The sequence below is a fragment of the Nomia melanderi genome, chromosome 14 (assembly GCF_051020985.1).
Source record: "Nomia melanderi isolate GNS246 chromosome 14, iyNomMela1, whole genome shotgun sequence".
NCBI lineage: Eukaryota > Metazoa > Arthropoda > Insecta > Hymenoptera > Halictidae > Nomia > Nomia melanderi.
The window spans coordinates 5,358,607-5,376,350 of record NC_135012.1 but is presented as its reverse complement, the minus strand read 5'-3'; the positions used below and the strand labels follow the sequence as shown (position 1 = coordinate 5,376,350).

Here is a 17,744-nt window from a genome sequence, read left to right as displayed (position 1 = left end):
CGGAAAATAAATAGCTTGACTTGTCAGTTACCATTGGAAACACTTCGTTAATGATAGAAAACAATCATATTAATAGCCGAACACCAATTAAGAATCTGCCATTGAATGCAAAGCATTATCGTGTTCGGTAGTAGGTTAAATTTTCTGAAAGTCTAGTTAAATAGTCGAACTATTAGCCATTTTTTCAAATCGTTTCCCACTTTATTCACATTTTCCACCATAGTTCTGAGGCATTGAAATTTTAGCATTGTTATCAATCAGTATACGAACGTGTATTAATCCTTTGCCGACGAAAATTCATTAAAGCATACGAAACCTTCGACAGATGAAGATTATATATCAAATACTTAAATAATAGAAAATAATAGAATAGAAAAAAACTATATACCGATCTCTTGCTACTTAACTGACTAATTTATTCGCAACTTAGTATTTCGTCCATAAAAATTTAATCTCTCCAAAATGTCGAGATTCCCTTTCTCCGTATTTCGATGCAGATTTCATTGAGAAAACTGGATATCTCTCATTTCGGCAAGCTTGTTCAATCAGGCGTTCCATATTAATTACCGTTACCTTATCTACCGCAAAATGTCACCGATTCCCGCGATTCTCGGGCGAGGGGAGGCGATCTCATTTAGGGGATGAGACTTTAGGCCGCGAGGACGCCGAAGGCTGCACACATGCGCTGCGCGGAGAAGTCGCGTCGACGTTCGGCGGACGGGATCTTTGAATGAACTATGGTATTTCATGGGGATGGGCCGAGCGTCGTCCGATCTGGGTCAAAGAAGGGTCGTGAATGGCGTCGCTTGCCTCGGGTGACGTCACGGGGTGTCGCGTGCAAACCCCTGCAAGTGGGTCACTCGTTGACGCTGTCATGGCCGCGGTTATAAACGGACCAGCCGCGTCCTTCCTCGTTTTCGCGTGTTCCCGCGGACCGTTTTCCGGTAGGAGCGTCGCGGTGACGTCGTCCCAGACTTTTCCCATCCTTGCACGCACCGGCCCTCTTGCTCGACTTACCGGGAAACAGTTGCGATATCGGTTTCAGTTCTTGAGACAGTTATGAAGCACCGAAATAAGTCGTTATCCGGTATATCGGTGCTGTAACGGTTCTATAACTGTTGTTTTTCGGTCCCTTGTAACCGAAGAAGTTATATAACAAGTTATAGGACCGTTTCAGAAACGGAGCCGAAACCGATATAGTTCAGAGTCGACGTACCGAATAATTGTCCACTTATTTCGGTTCTTTGTAACTATTTCAGCCGGAACCGATGTACAGCTTCGAACAGATATTTGAAAAGTTTCATTTTATTTTGCTATTTTATAGACGTGGAAGAATGTATTTTTAATCTTTGTTTCTCGTTCTCAAGACAATCCACCGTAAAGAATCTATATCTTTCCAGGGGGTGGTGTCACTCCAAAGTGAAATTCGGTAAGAAAAAGAAGTTGCAATTAGGCTTGACTTATTCTATTAATACGAGAAGTTTCAGAATTTTTTGAACTCCCGTGGTAACTTATAGAAACGATTGTAACGACGTAGATAATCGCGATCAAACAATCGCGGTGAACGATAGGAAGAACTTTGCCTTGTGTATTCCTCGTATTCCAGCGAGTGTAAGATAAAAAAGCGAGTAAACAGAACAATTAGCGGTGAACATGCGGGTGGTCAGCTGTAAACAACGCTGTAGAGAGGTCCGAATGAAAAATCTTTATTTGATAAGTAAACTACGAGTATCGACATAGGTAATACTTAAATACAAAACATTCAGTCCTGAGATTTCGCCGTTCTCGCGGAGTTGGGTCTTCCGCGCGGGGACGAATTAGGCTCGCGCGAGTTTCTCGCGTACTCGTCGTGCTCCTCCGCTCCGTGTTTCGCTCGGCCTCGCCTTCTCGCGCGTTACGTTCGCCGCGTTCAGTGCCAAGAGTATTTCCAACGAACGGTGAAGAGTTTAACGGCAGAACTGTTAGATAAGTCGAAACGACCCATTCATGGTCTCTTCTTTCGCAGTTATCGAAGCGACAACAGACGCTTCCCGCAAATTGCGTATTGACTTGCTTAACGCGTTCTCTACCAGCGGTTATTTCGGTGACGGTCTCGATTATAGTATGTTCTTCGATCCAATAAATCTTCTAAGGAAAGTATCAGAGAAATGAAACTGAAACGAATCATTGAGTTCCTACATATAACGTCGTAGTTTGTAATTTCTAATAATAGTATCTATAGGATTCATTTCATTTTCATTCTGTAAAATATAGGATTACGAAATGTGTGACGCTGGTTGCGAACGTGTTAAGCGACTCGACTGTTCGCTGGTTCTAGCGTTAACAAGTATGTGAAAGGGATATTCTCAGCTGTTCATGGGCTGGACGTTTATCTAGAGCAACTCGATGATAGATGGCCTTGCTTTAAAAGAACTACAAAATTGTAAATACCATTGATATCTAACGAAAGGGAGTATATCTATGAAAGCAGATACAAGAAGAAGAATCGTTAGGCCTCTGTGGACAGTTCAGTTCGCTAAGAATAATTAACACGTTGAATGCCATGGGGTCACCGGTGACTCCAATCAAATCGAATTTCTATTACTCACTCAATTAAACGGTGACTATTTGAGTCAGTTCTATCTTATTAATAATATTACCTCGTGCAGCGACATTTAACGTAAACGTGCACTAAGAATACAATTCAATTCAATAATTCAATATCATATCTTTTTCGCGTATTTTGCGCAGCATTCAACGTGTCAAAAAAATGGATATCCGACGACTTAACCCTCACCACTGCAACCGGTAGTCTCACTGCCAAGCAGGGATACAGAAACAATTGCAACGTTAAAATATGTAGGAATATCCTGTTTTTCAATATTATTTCATGCCATTAATTCTTTTGTAGAATTAAAATTTCCTTCGAGCAACTGGCAATTGTTGACGATATTCTTCGAGTGATAAGGGGTGAAACGAGCCATCTGACCTATTGCCCCGTCGCCGCAACTTGAACGTTGCGGCTAGAAAATGCAACGCGGAAATCCAACGAGCACGATTCTTTTATTGAGAACAACGATGGAAAAACGATCACGTTCTCGCGGCGAAAAATCGATCGACGAGAGACGCGCGGCACTGAACGCGTTAATTACCGTAATGCCAGTCGCTTAGCGACGCGCGCACCGTGCAATCACGCGGCAAATATTTACAAGGCACTGAAAGATCGCATTTAACGTGTGCGTGCGTATGTATACGTGTGTCTGTGTGTGTCTCTCTCTCTGCGTGTGTCTGTGTCCGCGTGTACGCGCCTCTCAACCCTTTTGAGAATTAGATCCATATTTTTCATTGCACGGCTCGCCCCGCTGGCTCTCCGAGACCCCGCAAACTCCTTCGTACCGAGAAATCGCCGATTAGTGCCGATCTACAGCTCGATCGCTTAAACATGGAGATATAAAAAATTGACTCGGGTCAAAAGGAAAACGAAACAAAGTGACCGACAGCCTAAGGGTCGACAGGGCTCTCCGCGTTGCGATTCGTCGCGCGACGAGTCCGATCCGACTGATCCTGTCGTCCCAACCGATCGTCCTTTCTTTCACTTCTATTTAGAATCGTTCGATAGAGTGTTTCTCTAGAAAGCTTTTCATTTGAAACATCTAACCACTTCCGAGTATGAAGTCACCTCGAGGGCAAACGGTCGACAGAATCTTTTCATTTCTTTTGTCTAGTATCGGAACGAATAAGAAGCTATTGCCAATCGGTAATACTTTAATCCTTTGATACATAGTTAACCCCTTGTCCTATTTGTTTCTTAACCATGATCGATACAATTACTTTATCATTGATAATTTATTAGGAGAAAGAATTCTAATTAACCTTTACTCCGAAGGTTAACCATTGATAATAGAAAAGTAATATTCAATTTATAATTCAAGAAAATGAATAACACTTAGATTTCTCTAATTCAGTTTAAAATTTTCATCGCGAGTTTCATACGACATTGTAGGTCAAGGGGTTGAACCTATTTTCTCTCTATAGTTTCTCTCTGATGTGCAAATTCTGTCTCGCGTGTTCGATCGACGGTGCGTTTCGGTTCCAACGTCGAAGTCCTCGACGTGTCCTTTCGAATCCGTCGAAAGCGCGGCAATCAGCGCGACAAGACCGTGTTGCGGTGAAACACGATCGCAAAGTTTGCTCGTCACGCGATAAACCGTGTCGCGTATCGGCCCTTTCACGCTCGTTTCTCCGATCGGTGAGAATTATACTCGCGACAGTTCGGATGACAAGACAAAAGACGCTCGCGGCTGCTCGGTTCGTCCTCCTCCGCCGACGCCGTTTTCGTTTCCGCTCGCTTTTCCCTTTTCACTGTCCGCCCTCGAAGCGTCCCGGCGGAAACGAATTAACACTAGAGCCATCGAGTCAGTCAGCTCCATTTCTGAATTCCTCTTTCATCGAGGACAAGAAGAATTATCGAAGACGTTGATTTAGTCGATTGAAATTGCAATGGTTACGCTCTTAGAATTATTATCAGAATTTGGAAAAGATTCGAATGATTATTCTAGTGTTAACTCGTTCGCTATCAGCATTTGTTTCAGCGGTGATATTTTTAATTATAATGTTTTACTCGAGCAACTAATCTTCTTGAGATAGAGACAAAATAAAATAAATCATTGAGTTCCTAAATGTAATTTAGGCGATATTCTCAATTGCAATATTCTACTCGATCCAACGAATCTTTTCAAAATATCGACAAAATAAAAGTCATTGAATTCCTAAATATAATTTAGGCGATATTCTCAATTGCAATATTCTACTCGATCCAACGAATCTTCTCAGAATATTTCAAAATAAAACAAGTGATTGACTTCCTAAATCTAATTAATATCTTGTAACTTGAAATACCAATATCTGTAGAATAAATTTCATTTTCTTTATGTAAAATATAAGATTGCTATTACAAATATGTAACGTTGGTAGAGAACATGTTAATCCCGTTGAAAGGATTTCGGACACTTCTAATGATCGTTTCCTCGACTAACATTCCAGCGGAAAAGACGACAGACTCGGAGGACCCGAGGCCGCGAGATCTTCGGATCGTGATATGTTTTTAAAAGTACCCTTAAAGAACGAGAATATTCTACTGTACGGAGCGCCCCGGTAATCGTGGAACAACCGGGATCGCGGGAAGGACAAAACGGTTTTCAAGAGATTCGCGATGGCAGTAAGCGGAATCCGTGAATGGTCGTCTCCAATTATTCGCGTGTCTAACAAACGATCCAATACGATCGCGCGAAATTTTCTTCTCTTTCATCCCGTTTCTGCCGTGAATGCCACGCTCTCACCCTTATCGCTCCAGAAATATCGTAGAACAATTGCCAGTTGTTGAAACAATAAATTAATTCATGCATGCTTTACCGCCCGACGTAATCGTGGCTGACAGTGAGACTGCTTGGAGTGACAAGGGTTAACAGTACCTCTAGTTACTTTCGGATTCGAGTGTTGCGAAACCCGTCCGGTATCTGCGCGGATACCTCGTAATCTACGATATCGGGTCGAGGAACCGTCGAACTGTCCGGTGACGTTTGCCAAAAGATTCTCTTTCTCAGTGGCAACCCTCGAGCGTCGAACGAAGGATAGTGATTTATTCCTCGACCCAATACGAGCTATCCAACGATACCGTTCGAGCGCAATTATTGCAAAGACGACGCGACGACAGTTCTAATAATACAACGATAACGAGAATGGGAACTCGACTCCGCGGTTTCGGCTCGGTTTCGCGGAAAGAGACGGCTGTCCCCAGGTTGCACCACGATTAATGGGAATCCCCGCGCCAGTACGGACTGCCGTGGAGAGGGAGATCGCTTGACGGCTCCACTGAGGAATGCGGGTGCGATTGGTCAGGTCTCGTCTCGTTCGCCATACTGATTGGCTAGAGCAGTGCTCGCTTAGATTTTCAAATTCCTACTAGAGCATCGGTCGTCTGTGAGTCTTCGAAAAGAGTTGAACTGGCAATCAAATTACCTGACACTGTACTCTAGAACTTTCCTACTGGTTTCTACTGATAGATTTTACTAGTCTTCCCATAGCAACGAATTTACCTCTACACGATAATACAGGAAATAATTGTCTTTATCCGGATAGCTATTTCTGTCTCGACAGAGTTAACACTAGAACTAGGGTTCAAATTTAACCGAGCACCAGTCTCACCGTTAACCACGAATAGGTTCAACACAATTGCAAGAGTAAAATATATATCATTTTTTCATATGATTTCGTGCTTCGTCCAACATTCATAATTGAATTTCCTCTTTGAAATTAACTCATTCGCTACCAGCGATTCTTTCAGTCTCCGTGCTTACGATATTTTATTAGATAAAACATATCGTCTTTAGGAAATATAAACAACAATCGAGACAAAGAAGTCTGCGTGACGTAGAAATATTAAACGGAGACATAGGTAAATGTAATTTATGTAATTTTGCAGGAAATCATCGCAAATATGCGACACCGGCAGCGAACGTGTTAACAAAATGAATTCGCAGCAATTGGCAATCGTTTTACGACATTCTCCGAGTGATAAGGGTTAAACCTACGAACGAAACGCACGGCAGAAAACACCCCCTGCCAGCTGTGCCGTCAAGCGAGACGTCGAGTCACCTCCCAACGACCCTCGATCGTTTCCACCCTGTTCGACGGAAGACGCGCTCGCGCTCGCGCGGCTCCAACCTGCTGTCCACGTAATTGACTTATAAATATGTATGCACGAGACTTCGCGTCGCGCTTAACGCATTCGCGACCGCTTATAATCGAAGTCTGTAGCCGAACACCGTGAATCAAAGGTCTGCCACTCGAATTACGCGCGAACATAAAAAACGTGTGATAGAATCAACCTTGCCAACAGTGAAACAGAATTGACCCTTTGCACTCGAGATCTGATGCAGCAAAATTAGAAATCTCTGGGATTTACCGTTAACTGTATACTGCGTCAACACGTGGAATATTAAAAGAAAATTAGTCACCTAATTTATCTATGATTTCTTGTTAAACTTTAAAAGTACAGAATATCTCAAGTGAAAAAGTTTCGAGTGCAAAGGGTTAAATCCTTGCTCTATCATTTGTTTCTTAACTATAACGCGAAGAGAACTAATTTCGATGCTTATCCTACATCTACGTTTACTCCAAAGTTTCACCATTGATAATAGAAAAGTGCTATTCAATTTACATTCGAAGGAAACAGTAAGTAACACGTAGATTTCTCGAGTTCAGTTTAAAATGTTCGTCACGAGTCCGATACGCTATTGTAGGTCAACGGGTTGAGTCTACGACGTCCTAAGAAAACGTGAAACGACGTAGGGCCACGTTGCCGGTGTTCGGCTAGAGAATGTCGAATGACGCAGGACCACGTCACCGGTCTCGAACGTGTTAACCGACCTCTCGACTTGGTCGCGACCTTCCCGCGAAGGTAACATTCCGCGGGAAGCACGACAGAATCGGCCTCGTCGCGAGACTCGAGAGAAAGAGAGCTTTCACAGGCCTGAGAAAGAGATCATCGTCGATTGGTCGCGGCTACCTTGCTTTCCCCTTTCTCCCGTTCCCTGTCCCCTTCGCCCTTCGACCCTGTGAACCCCTCGCCGTACTCCTGTATTCTTACGATCGAGCCAACCCTTCGGGGACCATTCTAAAATCGAACGTCGCGATCGAAGAGCTTCACTGTGCAAACGATAAAACACTGGTACCATAGTTCGCTTATTTTATAACGTTTAGGTGTTCGATATGTAATTTAGTCCCCTATAGAAATGATTCTCGATCCGATCCACGAAGGGTTGATAAAAGTAACGCCACCCCTTCGAGTTTCCTTCGATCGTTAACCCCTCGCACTCGAAAGCCTTTCATTAGAAACACTCGATATTTTCTAACGAGATACAGGTAACGTTCTTCCATACTAATTCAGCGATAATTCACAGACGAATCAAAGATGAAAACTATTCTATTTCCCTGTCTCGTATAGCGATGCTTCACGGGGTTCAATATTAAATATTAAACTTGACAATTTGACCGCATCGAAGGGAATGGTGACTCGGTCACCTCTCGAGTGCGAAGGATTGATAAAACGAGTCCGATCAGTTTCGAACGAGATCCGTACGGCAAGGGGTCGACCCATTCGAGACCGATTACACGGCGTGTGTGTAACGCGGTAGAAAAATCCTGTCCTAGGTTCTCGATATACGATGATAAATAACGATACACGACTAAAGGGAACTGTTCGCTCCGCGAGTCCGTTTTTCAAAAAGACCCTGGTCTCGAACGGGTGTGAAATTGCTTCGCGTATACTCGTGGAGATGAGCGCAGTTTGATTTAAATACGAAGATTTTGAATAGAAGGGTGTTCGAGACTCCTCTCCCCTGATCGTCGGACTTCGGCCATTAGTCTCGCGGGAAAATAACTTTCATCTCTTTCCTAGTTTCACAGAGTAAGATCTAAGATGCGATAAAATTCGAATTTTCGGTCCGAAGTCCCGCGTTCGAGGGTGAAACGAACTTACCCCGTTCCCCCGGAACGGCCGAGTGACTTGAACCGCTCATTCGCCGAATCGGTCACCTCGAAGTTTCCTTCGCGATCGACTTTAGTACGAAACAAGAATACCGTCGAATGCAATAATCGGAATAAGGATTACCATAAACTAAGATACATTCTACAATATTTAGTTCTCTCTCATACGACGGGGTCTACCGATTCGACCTACGAGCAGCTCGCTTAACACTAAAACTACCGGGCATTTAACACGACTGATATGTGGTCCTTATAAAAATCCTAACAGCGGATCATTCCCGATCACCCGGATCGCCTCGAGTATCTGATACTCTTCAACCATACCGAGAATTTCGAACCAAGAACACGAAAGATCGTTCCGACCGTACGGTAGTTCTAGCGTTAACGCTTAACATTCGAACATCGATTCAATCGAGACGCCTCTGCCGATTCGAACGACGGGTCCGTTCTCCGTCCGTAATCCGCGGGCGTGCTAACCGTTCCTACAGAAGGTACATATGTATGCGTGGTATACGTGGTGGAACGACTAAATGTTTCTGTCTACGTGATCTATCCTCGATTTACGAATTAGCGTAACCTACGCGTCAGCGACGCGAATACCCCGACACCGTCCTCTTCCCGTTCCGCAGCCGGGGAACGACGATCCGGTCCGGCGTTGCCATCCGCGAGCACGCCGCTCCCCGTGAACCTCCGTTGGTCGTTGGCCTCGAAAGAAAGGGGATGATTCGTTCGAGGAGTAGTTCGCTGGAAGAGATCTCGACGAGGATCCCGGTGTTCGAGATCATGGTCCCACGATGCTGGACTTTCCTTCGGAGTCGGAGATAGGGGATGCGGGACGAAGCCGATCGGTGGCGGCCGATCGTCGCGTCTATCGATAAAGGCCAACGTGTTCCTGGCACGAACACGGCATGGACAATTGCTGGGCCGCGCTCCTGGGGACCCTCTGCGTTGGTAGGCCAGACAAACCTCTAACATACGTGTAAGACACCGGGCTGCGTAGGATCCTCTTGGGACTCTTCTTAGCGTGCTTGTTCTCCTTGCCCTCCCATTTAGAGGTGATCTTGAGCGTCTGGAAGGCTCTGCGCAGGGTGTCCGCGGTGAAGGACTTCTTGAACGAGTCGCTGTCGCTGCTGCTGCTCTGGACGTCCGAGGGGCTGGGCGAGTAGGACATGGACTCGTTGGTCCTGGCGATCCCTCGGACATCCCCGGGGCTCCAGGACCTGGAGGATTTCGCTCGGACCCTCTCCGAGCTCCTCTGCACGTTAGACAACCGCTCCTGCGAGCAGGTCGGCCGGCCTCGCAGCCGGTCCAGGTAGCAATGAGATTTCGGCGACCTGGTCGCGCGACAGAGACGCTCGCTGCTACCGCGGCGGGACAGTCTCTCGGCGCTGCCGATGCTGCCGCCGCTGCTGCACCCGCTGTCGGTGCTACACTCATCGTCGCCGAAGTCTCGTCGTCGACTCGACGGCTCCACCGGGCCCGTTGACCCATTGCCAAGCTTCTTGCTCTTCTCGGTCGGGCTGCGGCGGCGATCCTCCTCGGGATCGGTCAGCTTGCTCGCGTCCTCCATCACGGTCTCCTCGTGGCGGTTAGACGTGATTCGATCGGAGGACACCGGCTCGGCTCGAGAACTCACCGATTGTACGCTCACCACGCGGACCAAACACGCGCACTCGTCGACGGTTACACCGACCGACTCACTGGGTTCATCTCGGTTGCGGTGCTCTGTTCAATGATTGCTCGCGGTGATAGTTTCTCGGTCGTTCTCTTTGTTTTCCCTCTGTTCGGCTCTGCTCTGTTCTTCGACTTGTCCCCACCTGTTCGCTCTTCTTTCAGATGAAGTCGCGCGATTGGTCGGTGGACGCGCGAAGACTTGGTTCAGTGTTTCGTTGTGGACTCGCCGCGTTGACGAGGGTGTACTGAGACTCCGCGCTTCGCGGTCTTCGTTTATATACCCCCCGAGCTCGCCGGAGGGTGCGCGCATGTCCGCTGCACCACGTGAGGGTGCCAGTCGTGTGCACCGCCGCCGTCATGGATGCGAATTCGCGGAATCGACTGCAACGGCGTTTTCGTGGCGATCCGCGCCACCGGCACGGCCGTTTCCGCTCGGTGAGCAACGCAGATTCTACGTTACGTGAGCATCGGCGTTGCATTTCAACGGTATGCAAGCCGAATGCAATTTCAAAGCGATTTCGGAGCGAAACGCGAGATGAAACGATCCCTTTCGTTCTTACGCTTCATTCGTCGCCGTTCTTTCTTCTTTGCGTGCGCCTCGTAGCCGGTTCACACGTTGAACGCCGCATGATTTTAACCCTTTGCACTCGAGAGACGACTCCCAGTCGCTAGGTGATTTGATACGGTAAAAATATAAAATTTTGTATACTGTATGAATACGTGAAACATTGAAAGAAGATAGCTTTTTCTCTAATTTATCTGTGATTTTTTTCACAAATTTATCTGTGAAATTTCACAAAAAAGAATACAAAAAATGGGCAAAATGTAATTGAATTATTATTATTGGTATTGCCATTATTTATAATATAAAAATGTTCACAAATAATCACCGTTTAATCAGGTGAACCACAGTAAGTCAGTTTGGTTGGAGGTCATCGGTGACCGCCACGATATTCAACGTGTTAATTGCATTGCTTTGTTATTATCGCAGATTTGTCTTGCTAAATGTCACCGCATTATATAGTGTTATTTACAATACGGAAATGTTTTCAGTTAATCATCGTTTAATTGTGGGAATCTCGGCAATTGAATTCGGATGACGATCGCCTCGTGACCCTCTTGACATTATACGTGTTAATTCGTTTGACGAGCACACTTTGAGGACGGATGTCGTTAAACTGGCGACATTTCAGTTTCATATATGAAATATGAAAATGTAAATGAACAATTTAATTCTTCAAATAAACAGAGCTCAGTAAGTGGTTTGACTTTTTTTTGCGATTGAAAGTATGTATTATTTAGCTTGCTCTGTTAAAGGTTTTGTATACTTTGGAAAATCCCTGTCTACAAAGGGTTAATCGTTACACAACCCACAATTAACCGGTTCACCTTTTGCCCTATGATTTCTTTCTAGCCTGTGATCGATCTACTTCGTTACTAATAATTTATTGAAAATAAAAGAAACTTCCTAGGGACTATTCCTAGGGGAGGCACCAAAATTATGAATAAAACGTTAATGTTCATATCATAATATCTACAAATAAACTTCATATCGTAATGTAACAATACAAATTCAGTGAAGTAATGTTTATTTTGTAAAGTTATTATTATTTAAAACGTATCTATATTATTATATCTATTAACCTTTTGCACTCGAAAGTTTTTCACTGGAAATATTTAATATTTTTCGACGAGATATAGACAACATTGTTTGAAACTAATTTAACGATAATTCACAGATAAATTAAGCGACAAGCTATTTTATTTAAATACTTCCTATAGCGATACAAAGTTTAATTGAAAATACTAAATATTCAAATTCATAGTTTCGCTGACTGAGAGTCACCTCTCGAGTGCAAAGGGTTAAAAGATAGGGAGGTGCGGAAAATTAATCTTTTTTAGGAAGGAGTAGCATAAAGGTTGGAAACCGCTGCTCTAAAGGTATAATCGTTGATAACAGAAGAATCATATGTAATTCGCATTCAAACAGATTGAACAATATTCATATTCATTGAATTCTATTCGAAATCTTCACCGAAAGTCTGATATTGTAAGGCAAGGGGTTAACGATTGGCGACACCTACGAATACCGAACCAAAGTTGGTTAACACATTGGCGACCGAGAACGAGATTTCTCGTTTCCACATGACATAACGCTGGCGACCGGAAACGAGTTTTCTCGTGTTACATATGTGACTTTTGTAATGCACCATTGCACAAAGCCAACTGGCCCGCCAAATATCATACACAAAAGAAATTTCCGAGTTACTGATGTCTAAACAAGAGAAAGTTCTTTCAAATTGTTACATCCTATTCCACTAAACACCCTGTACATTCGTAATGACAATTATTAATAATATTATAATTAGTAGTAGTAGTGTTATCACTATTATTATCGGTAACACGATTATTTCTATTAATATCACTTTTGTTAATTCTATCTTCAACGTGATCATGACATCATACCATGCATGCATCTAATAACGTGTTCATCGAGACTATCTGAAAACAACAATTATACATACCGAAATGCTCCATTAGTATTATGACTGCGTCTATTTGTAATCACTCTGCGAACAACTTGCACATCTGACGAAGTGTAAACACCCGGCAGTCCGAAGTCCAGATCGTCCTACGAATGAAGTGTTAAAAATAGAAATCAAAACAGTAAAGTGGAAATCAAGTGAGTTATAATTACTACCGTACACTTATCTTCAACCGTATTTTTCATAACTTTCCCAACGTCTCCTCGATTCTGTCGCAAAATTTGTTGTTCCTCGGGTAGCCCAAAAATCGCACTCTTCTTTTTAACCGTCTCCTTGTTCCGTGAAACACGGGCTGGAAGCATTTACGAAACAATGTTTTAAACTTTACTAATCTATTTAAGTCAAGATTATAATTTATTTCTTCTGTATAAACGACAAGCTTTTGTTAGGAAAAATTGAGTGGTAACGATTTTGTACTGATAATCAAATGGAAACATGAGTAATGGAAATTTATGTATTAACAAGTTAACCTTCCATGGGCCGAATTTTTGTCCATGATTATAAAAATCTACGCAGTACAAAATTAATAAATATCCACATATGAATACGAATTAACAATGTATTCAATAACTTCAATAATTTCATCAAACTTATACTTTGTAACTTGGAAGTTACAATGACGTTAACACGTCGAATGACATGAGGGTCACCGGTGACCCCCAACCAAATCGAATGACTATAGTTCATTCAATTAAACAATGATTATTTGAAAACATTTCTATACTAAAAATAATGCTACCTAATGTGGTGACATTTAGTTAGATGAACCTGCAATAATAACGACGCAATTCAATCAAATGATTTAATATCATATTTCTTCCATTTTAAGTATTCTGTACCATGAAATCGTGTTGAACTTTCAGAGCGTATAAAAATCTAAGTTAACTGATTACTTAACCCATCGAACGCCGCGCGAATATAAAAATCAAAATACACAAAATGGAAAGAATATGATATTGAATCATTTGATCGAATAGCGTTAATATTGCACGTTCCTCTACTTGAATGACAAAATTAGCATTATTTGTAATATAGAAATGTCTCTAGATAATCATCGTTTAATCGAATGAACCATAGTAATTCAATTTGGTTGGAGGTCAGCAGCGATCCCCACAACATTCAACGTGTTAATTATATTCACCATTTTGACTGCAAAATGAAATCAACAAGACGCCAATATACTGATAAGTAACTTCAAAGTTGCATGTGGCTACGGAGGGTTAACAGGAGCATCGTTCGCGGAAACGAGAGTCCGAAACGCGGCCGGAAACGGAGGAACCGGGTACGTCCGATCGTTCCCTCGAATATAGTCGGGTCGATATTGCGGTGCACGTTCGTTAAATTTAACGACGGCCCGATTTAACGGAGTCCGCGGTTAAAAGCGCGGCGGCAACCGGGCAGGCGAGACGACGGGGAAGCGGCCGGATAACGGAGGGCGGAGGGCGGCGACGTATCGAGAACGCCGCTCGTAAGGAGAGAGAAGACCGGCGAGGTCGGTGAACCCCGAGCGACGCGACGATCGATGCCAAGGGGTGGATGCACCGGCCGGAGCCTGATCGCATCGTGGCCGACGCTGGCTGCATCCGGACAATCAATAATCCTAGAACCTAATCGAGGAGCCACGGATCTCTTCTTCTCTCGCTTTCGTCGCTCCCAGAACGATCGGCAGCTCGCTCCGGTTCCGCTCTCGACGTGAACCCCTTTGCCGTGGAAGATCATTTACGGATTTAGCACTAATGTTAACCCTTTGCGGACGAATGTTGACATTTCAGCGAAATCGAGTGTTCATATTTGGAAGATCAGGTCGCGGATGATTTAACACTTTCTTGACCGGCAATTTTACGCGGAAACTATCCCATGTCACCGGTTATTCCGTAATTAACACGTTGAACGCCGCATTTTATAGAGCAAAATACACAAAATGGAAAAAATGCAATATTAAATCATTTGACTGAATTGGATTATTATCATTGCACGTTCATCAGACTGAATGTCACCGCAATGGATAGCATTATTTATAATATAGAAATGTTTGCGAATAATCATCGTTTAATTGAGTGAATTATAGTAATTCGATTTGCTTGGGGTCACCGGTGACCCTGTGGCATTCAACGTGTTAAATTTGAAAATGAGATAATCTAAATAAACTTTAATATACTTTATTTATATATAATGAATTGAAATGAAATTTTGAACGTATCTTTTAAATAGCTTTGAATATTTTGCTTTCGCAGTGTTCTATATTGCCCTGCATTTCGAAACTTGAAATGGCTAATGAAAGTGCCAGCACGGATTAACTCGTGACCGGTCAACAACGTTATAGCCCGAAAACACGAGTTAACTCGTGATAGGTGAACAATGTGTTAATTACTCAAACACCAAGCGATCAGCACGTAGCTTCCTTCTTTTATATTAATTAAGCAATTGATAGGTAATTCAACTTCATCTGCTGAAACCGTTGTACGTTTCAAAGAATTTTCGTCCCCAAAGGGTTAACACAAGAACTATCAGATGGAAAGGAATGGCCCATTGATTTCTTTTTATAGGATTTCTCAGAGGAGCATCTGTACATTCTCAGAAATCGTATAAAACGAAATCAGGAATGGATCATTTCTTTCTATCTAGTAGTTCTAGCGTTAAAATTAGTGCTGCATCCGGACAATCAATAATCCTAGAACCTAATCGAGGAGCCATGGATCTCTTCTTCGCTCGCTTTCGTCATTACCAGAACGATCGGCAGCTCGCTCCGGTTCCGGTCTCGACGTGAACCCCTTTGCTCTGGAAATTCATTTACGGATTTAGTACTAATTTTAACACTAGAACTACCAGATGGGAAGGAATAGCCCATTGATTTCTTTTCATATGATTACTGAGGAGGTACAGATGCTTCTCTGAGAAATCGTTAACACTAGATTTACGGAACAAGTCAATTTGACTCATATTGAATTTTATAAGTATTATTTGGTAAATTTTTACGTCGATTTTGATTAATGTAGGTACGCTAATATGAATCCTAATCGTGTACGTTTAAACCTCTAATTTCCGAAATCTAAACGAACGAATATCAATTTTTGCAAAAACAATAGAACAAGCTGTACAATGTCCGTAATCTAGTGTTAAGCAGTTATGCAAATATGTATCTTAATTGTATACTCTTAAACCTATAGTTTTTAACACTTAGGCGACCGCCTAGAAAGAACTATAACTACAAACTTCTCCATTATCTTCAATTATGCTCCTTGAATTAATTTAGTTAAAAACTATGTTTTGTAAAAACAAGAACCGTATTTGATGAATTGCAAATAATCCCACGACAAGACTTACTAAATAACAAAAGAAAAGATAAACAGAGTAAAAGGCAATACGTTACTAAATGAAAAGTGGGAGATGTCCCCATTCGGTTGGCTAAGTGTTAAGATCCACATGAATGGATAAGAATTTCTTTTAAGGTTAACACGTTGACCATCACGGTGGTCACCGGTGAGCGTAGCTTTCAAGACGGTTGAAGACAATTACAAGGAAACTGATTGACTCGAAATATTCAATAACAGGAATAACCAAATACCAATAACTCAAAAACTACAATAAGAAACCATTAACACTAGAACTACCACGGGTCAAAATGCCCAATTTCAACATTCCGATTTCATCAATATTAAAATGATAAAGATGCTCTCGTAACGAAATACATTCCCACACTTGCAGAAGCGCAGGAAGCTCCTCAAGTCTGAAGAAATCTGCTTCCCAACTTCGACCACAAACTATAAATAACTCTGTTCTATTGCTCGGCATTTCCAGCGTTAATAACCAATTCCATTACCGTTTGCCTCCGTGACGGAAGGACAAGCAACATCCTACAAAACGCTGAAAATTCCCGTGGCGGTCAATGCGTTAACGCCGCGCGCCGCCCTCGACTTCCCATTTGAATTTAAATTCAAGTCCGAATTGATATCTCGATTTCAATTGCGGCACGCACGAAGATAGCGGCGCCGGAGAATGAATCGCGCGCGCCGATGTAGGCGTGTGGAAAGTGCACCGCGGTGGTCATTCCGCCCAGAAATTAACGGACACGCGTCATCCGCTTCATCGGCGAGGGGCGACGGATACTCTAACCCTCTCGGCGCCGATCGATCGGCATTGATACGCGAAAAATACAATCCGCTGGTCAACCCCGTCCCTCCGCGAGGCTGATCGCCTCTCTTTCTCTCTTCGTCCGTTCTCGGTCGGCGGTTGATGAGCCGACGATAATGCCGCGAAAAACGCGCGCGTCCCTGCCCTCGTCATCCGCTGCATACCCAGCAGCCGCGGGGACATTGCATTTACCTTTACGTAACGGGACCGTATTGTTACTGTCCGGTTGCACAATTAACTCGTCATTCGTGGGAACAAAAGCGGCCCGTAACGGTACGCGGAGAGAAGCGCACCGGTCCATCCGCCGAGTCCTCTAACCTTTCGACGACGCCCGGCGCGGCGCTTTCCGTTGCTGATCGATTCACCCGATCCCCATGAATAATACAACGCGCCGGGGATTTCGAGTCGCTCGGTCGAACGGTGAACCCGGCCTTCCGATTTCTACCGCCTAATTTTACGCCGCTCGGAATACGCGCGAGCCGATCGAAATTCAACACACCTACGGCACAGGACACCCGGGGACTTTTCCTTCGGCTCCGGTTACCTAGGACGACGGCTTACCGCGGTACGTGGGTGTCGCTATTCCGATCTGCTCTCGATTCGACATCGTTGATCTCGTGGCGGTAGCTTTAATACTTTGATAGAGGGTTAATCGAAGAGCCTTTCTCGCTTCCGCTCAATCTTTTACCTGTTTGTATATATAACCTCGAATCTCTTCCTTTTTCTATAATGTTATAGGTTGTTTCAGTCTTAGAAACTAACTTAGCTATAGAGAGAAGATACCAGAGATCGTCGATCGTTCGATAGCTGGCGTCCTTTGATCGATCACTTTCTAATTGAAGCCAGGAAGGAAGACTTTCGTTCCGA

The 17,744-nt window shown here is 43.6% G+C and overlaps 1 protein-coding gene across 1 annotated transcript; it reads right to left on the bottom strand.

Annotated features, from left to right (window-relative positions):
* Positions 1 to 1,769: 1,769 nt before the first annotated feature.
* On the bottom strand, positions 1,770 to 10,435 carry LOC116427152 (uncharacterized). Its single transcript, XM_031977147.2, has one exon. It carries the CDS (start codon positions 10,094 to 10,096, stop codon positions 9,395 to 9,397), a length of 702 nt encoding a protein of 233 aa, XP_031833007.1. The 5' UTR covers positions 10,097 to 10,435; the 3' UTR covers positions 1,770 to 9,394.
* Between the last annotated feature and the right edge of the window lie 7,309 nt (positions 10,436 to 17,744).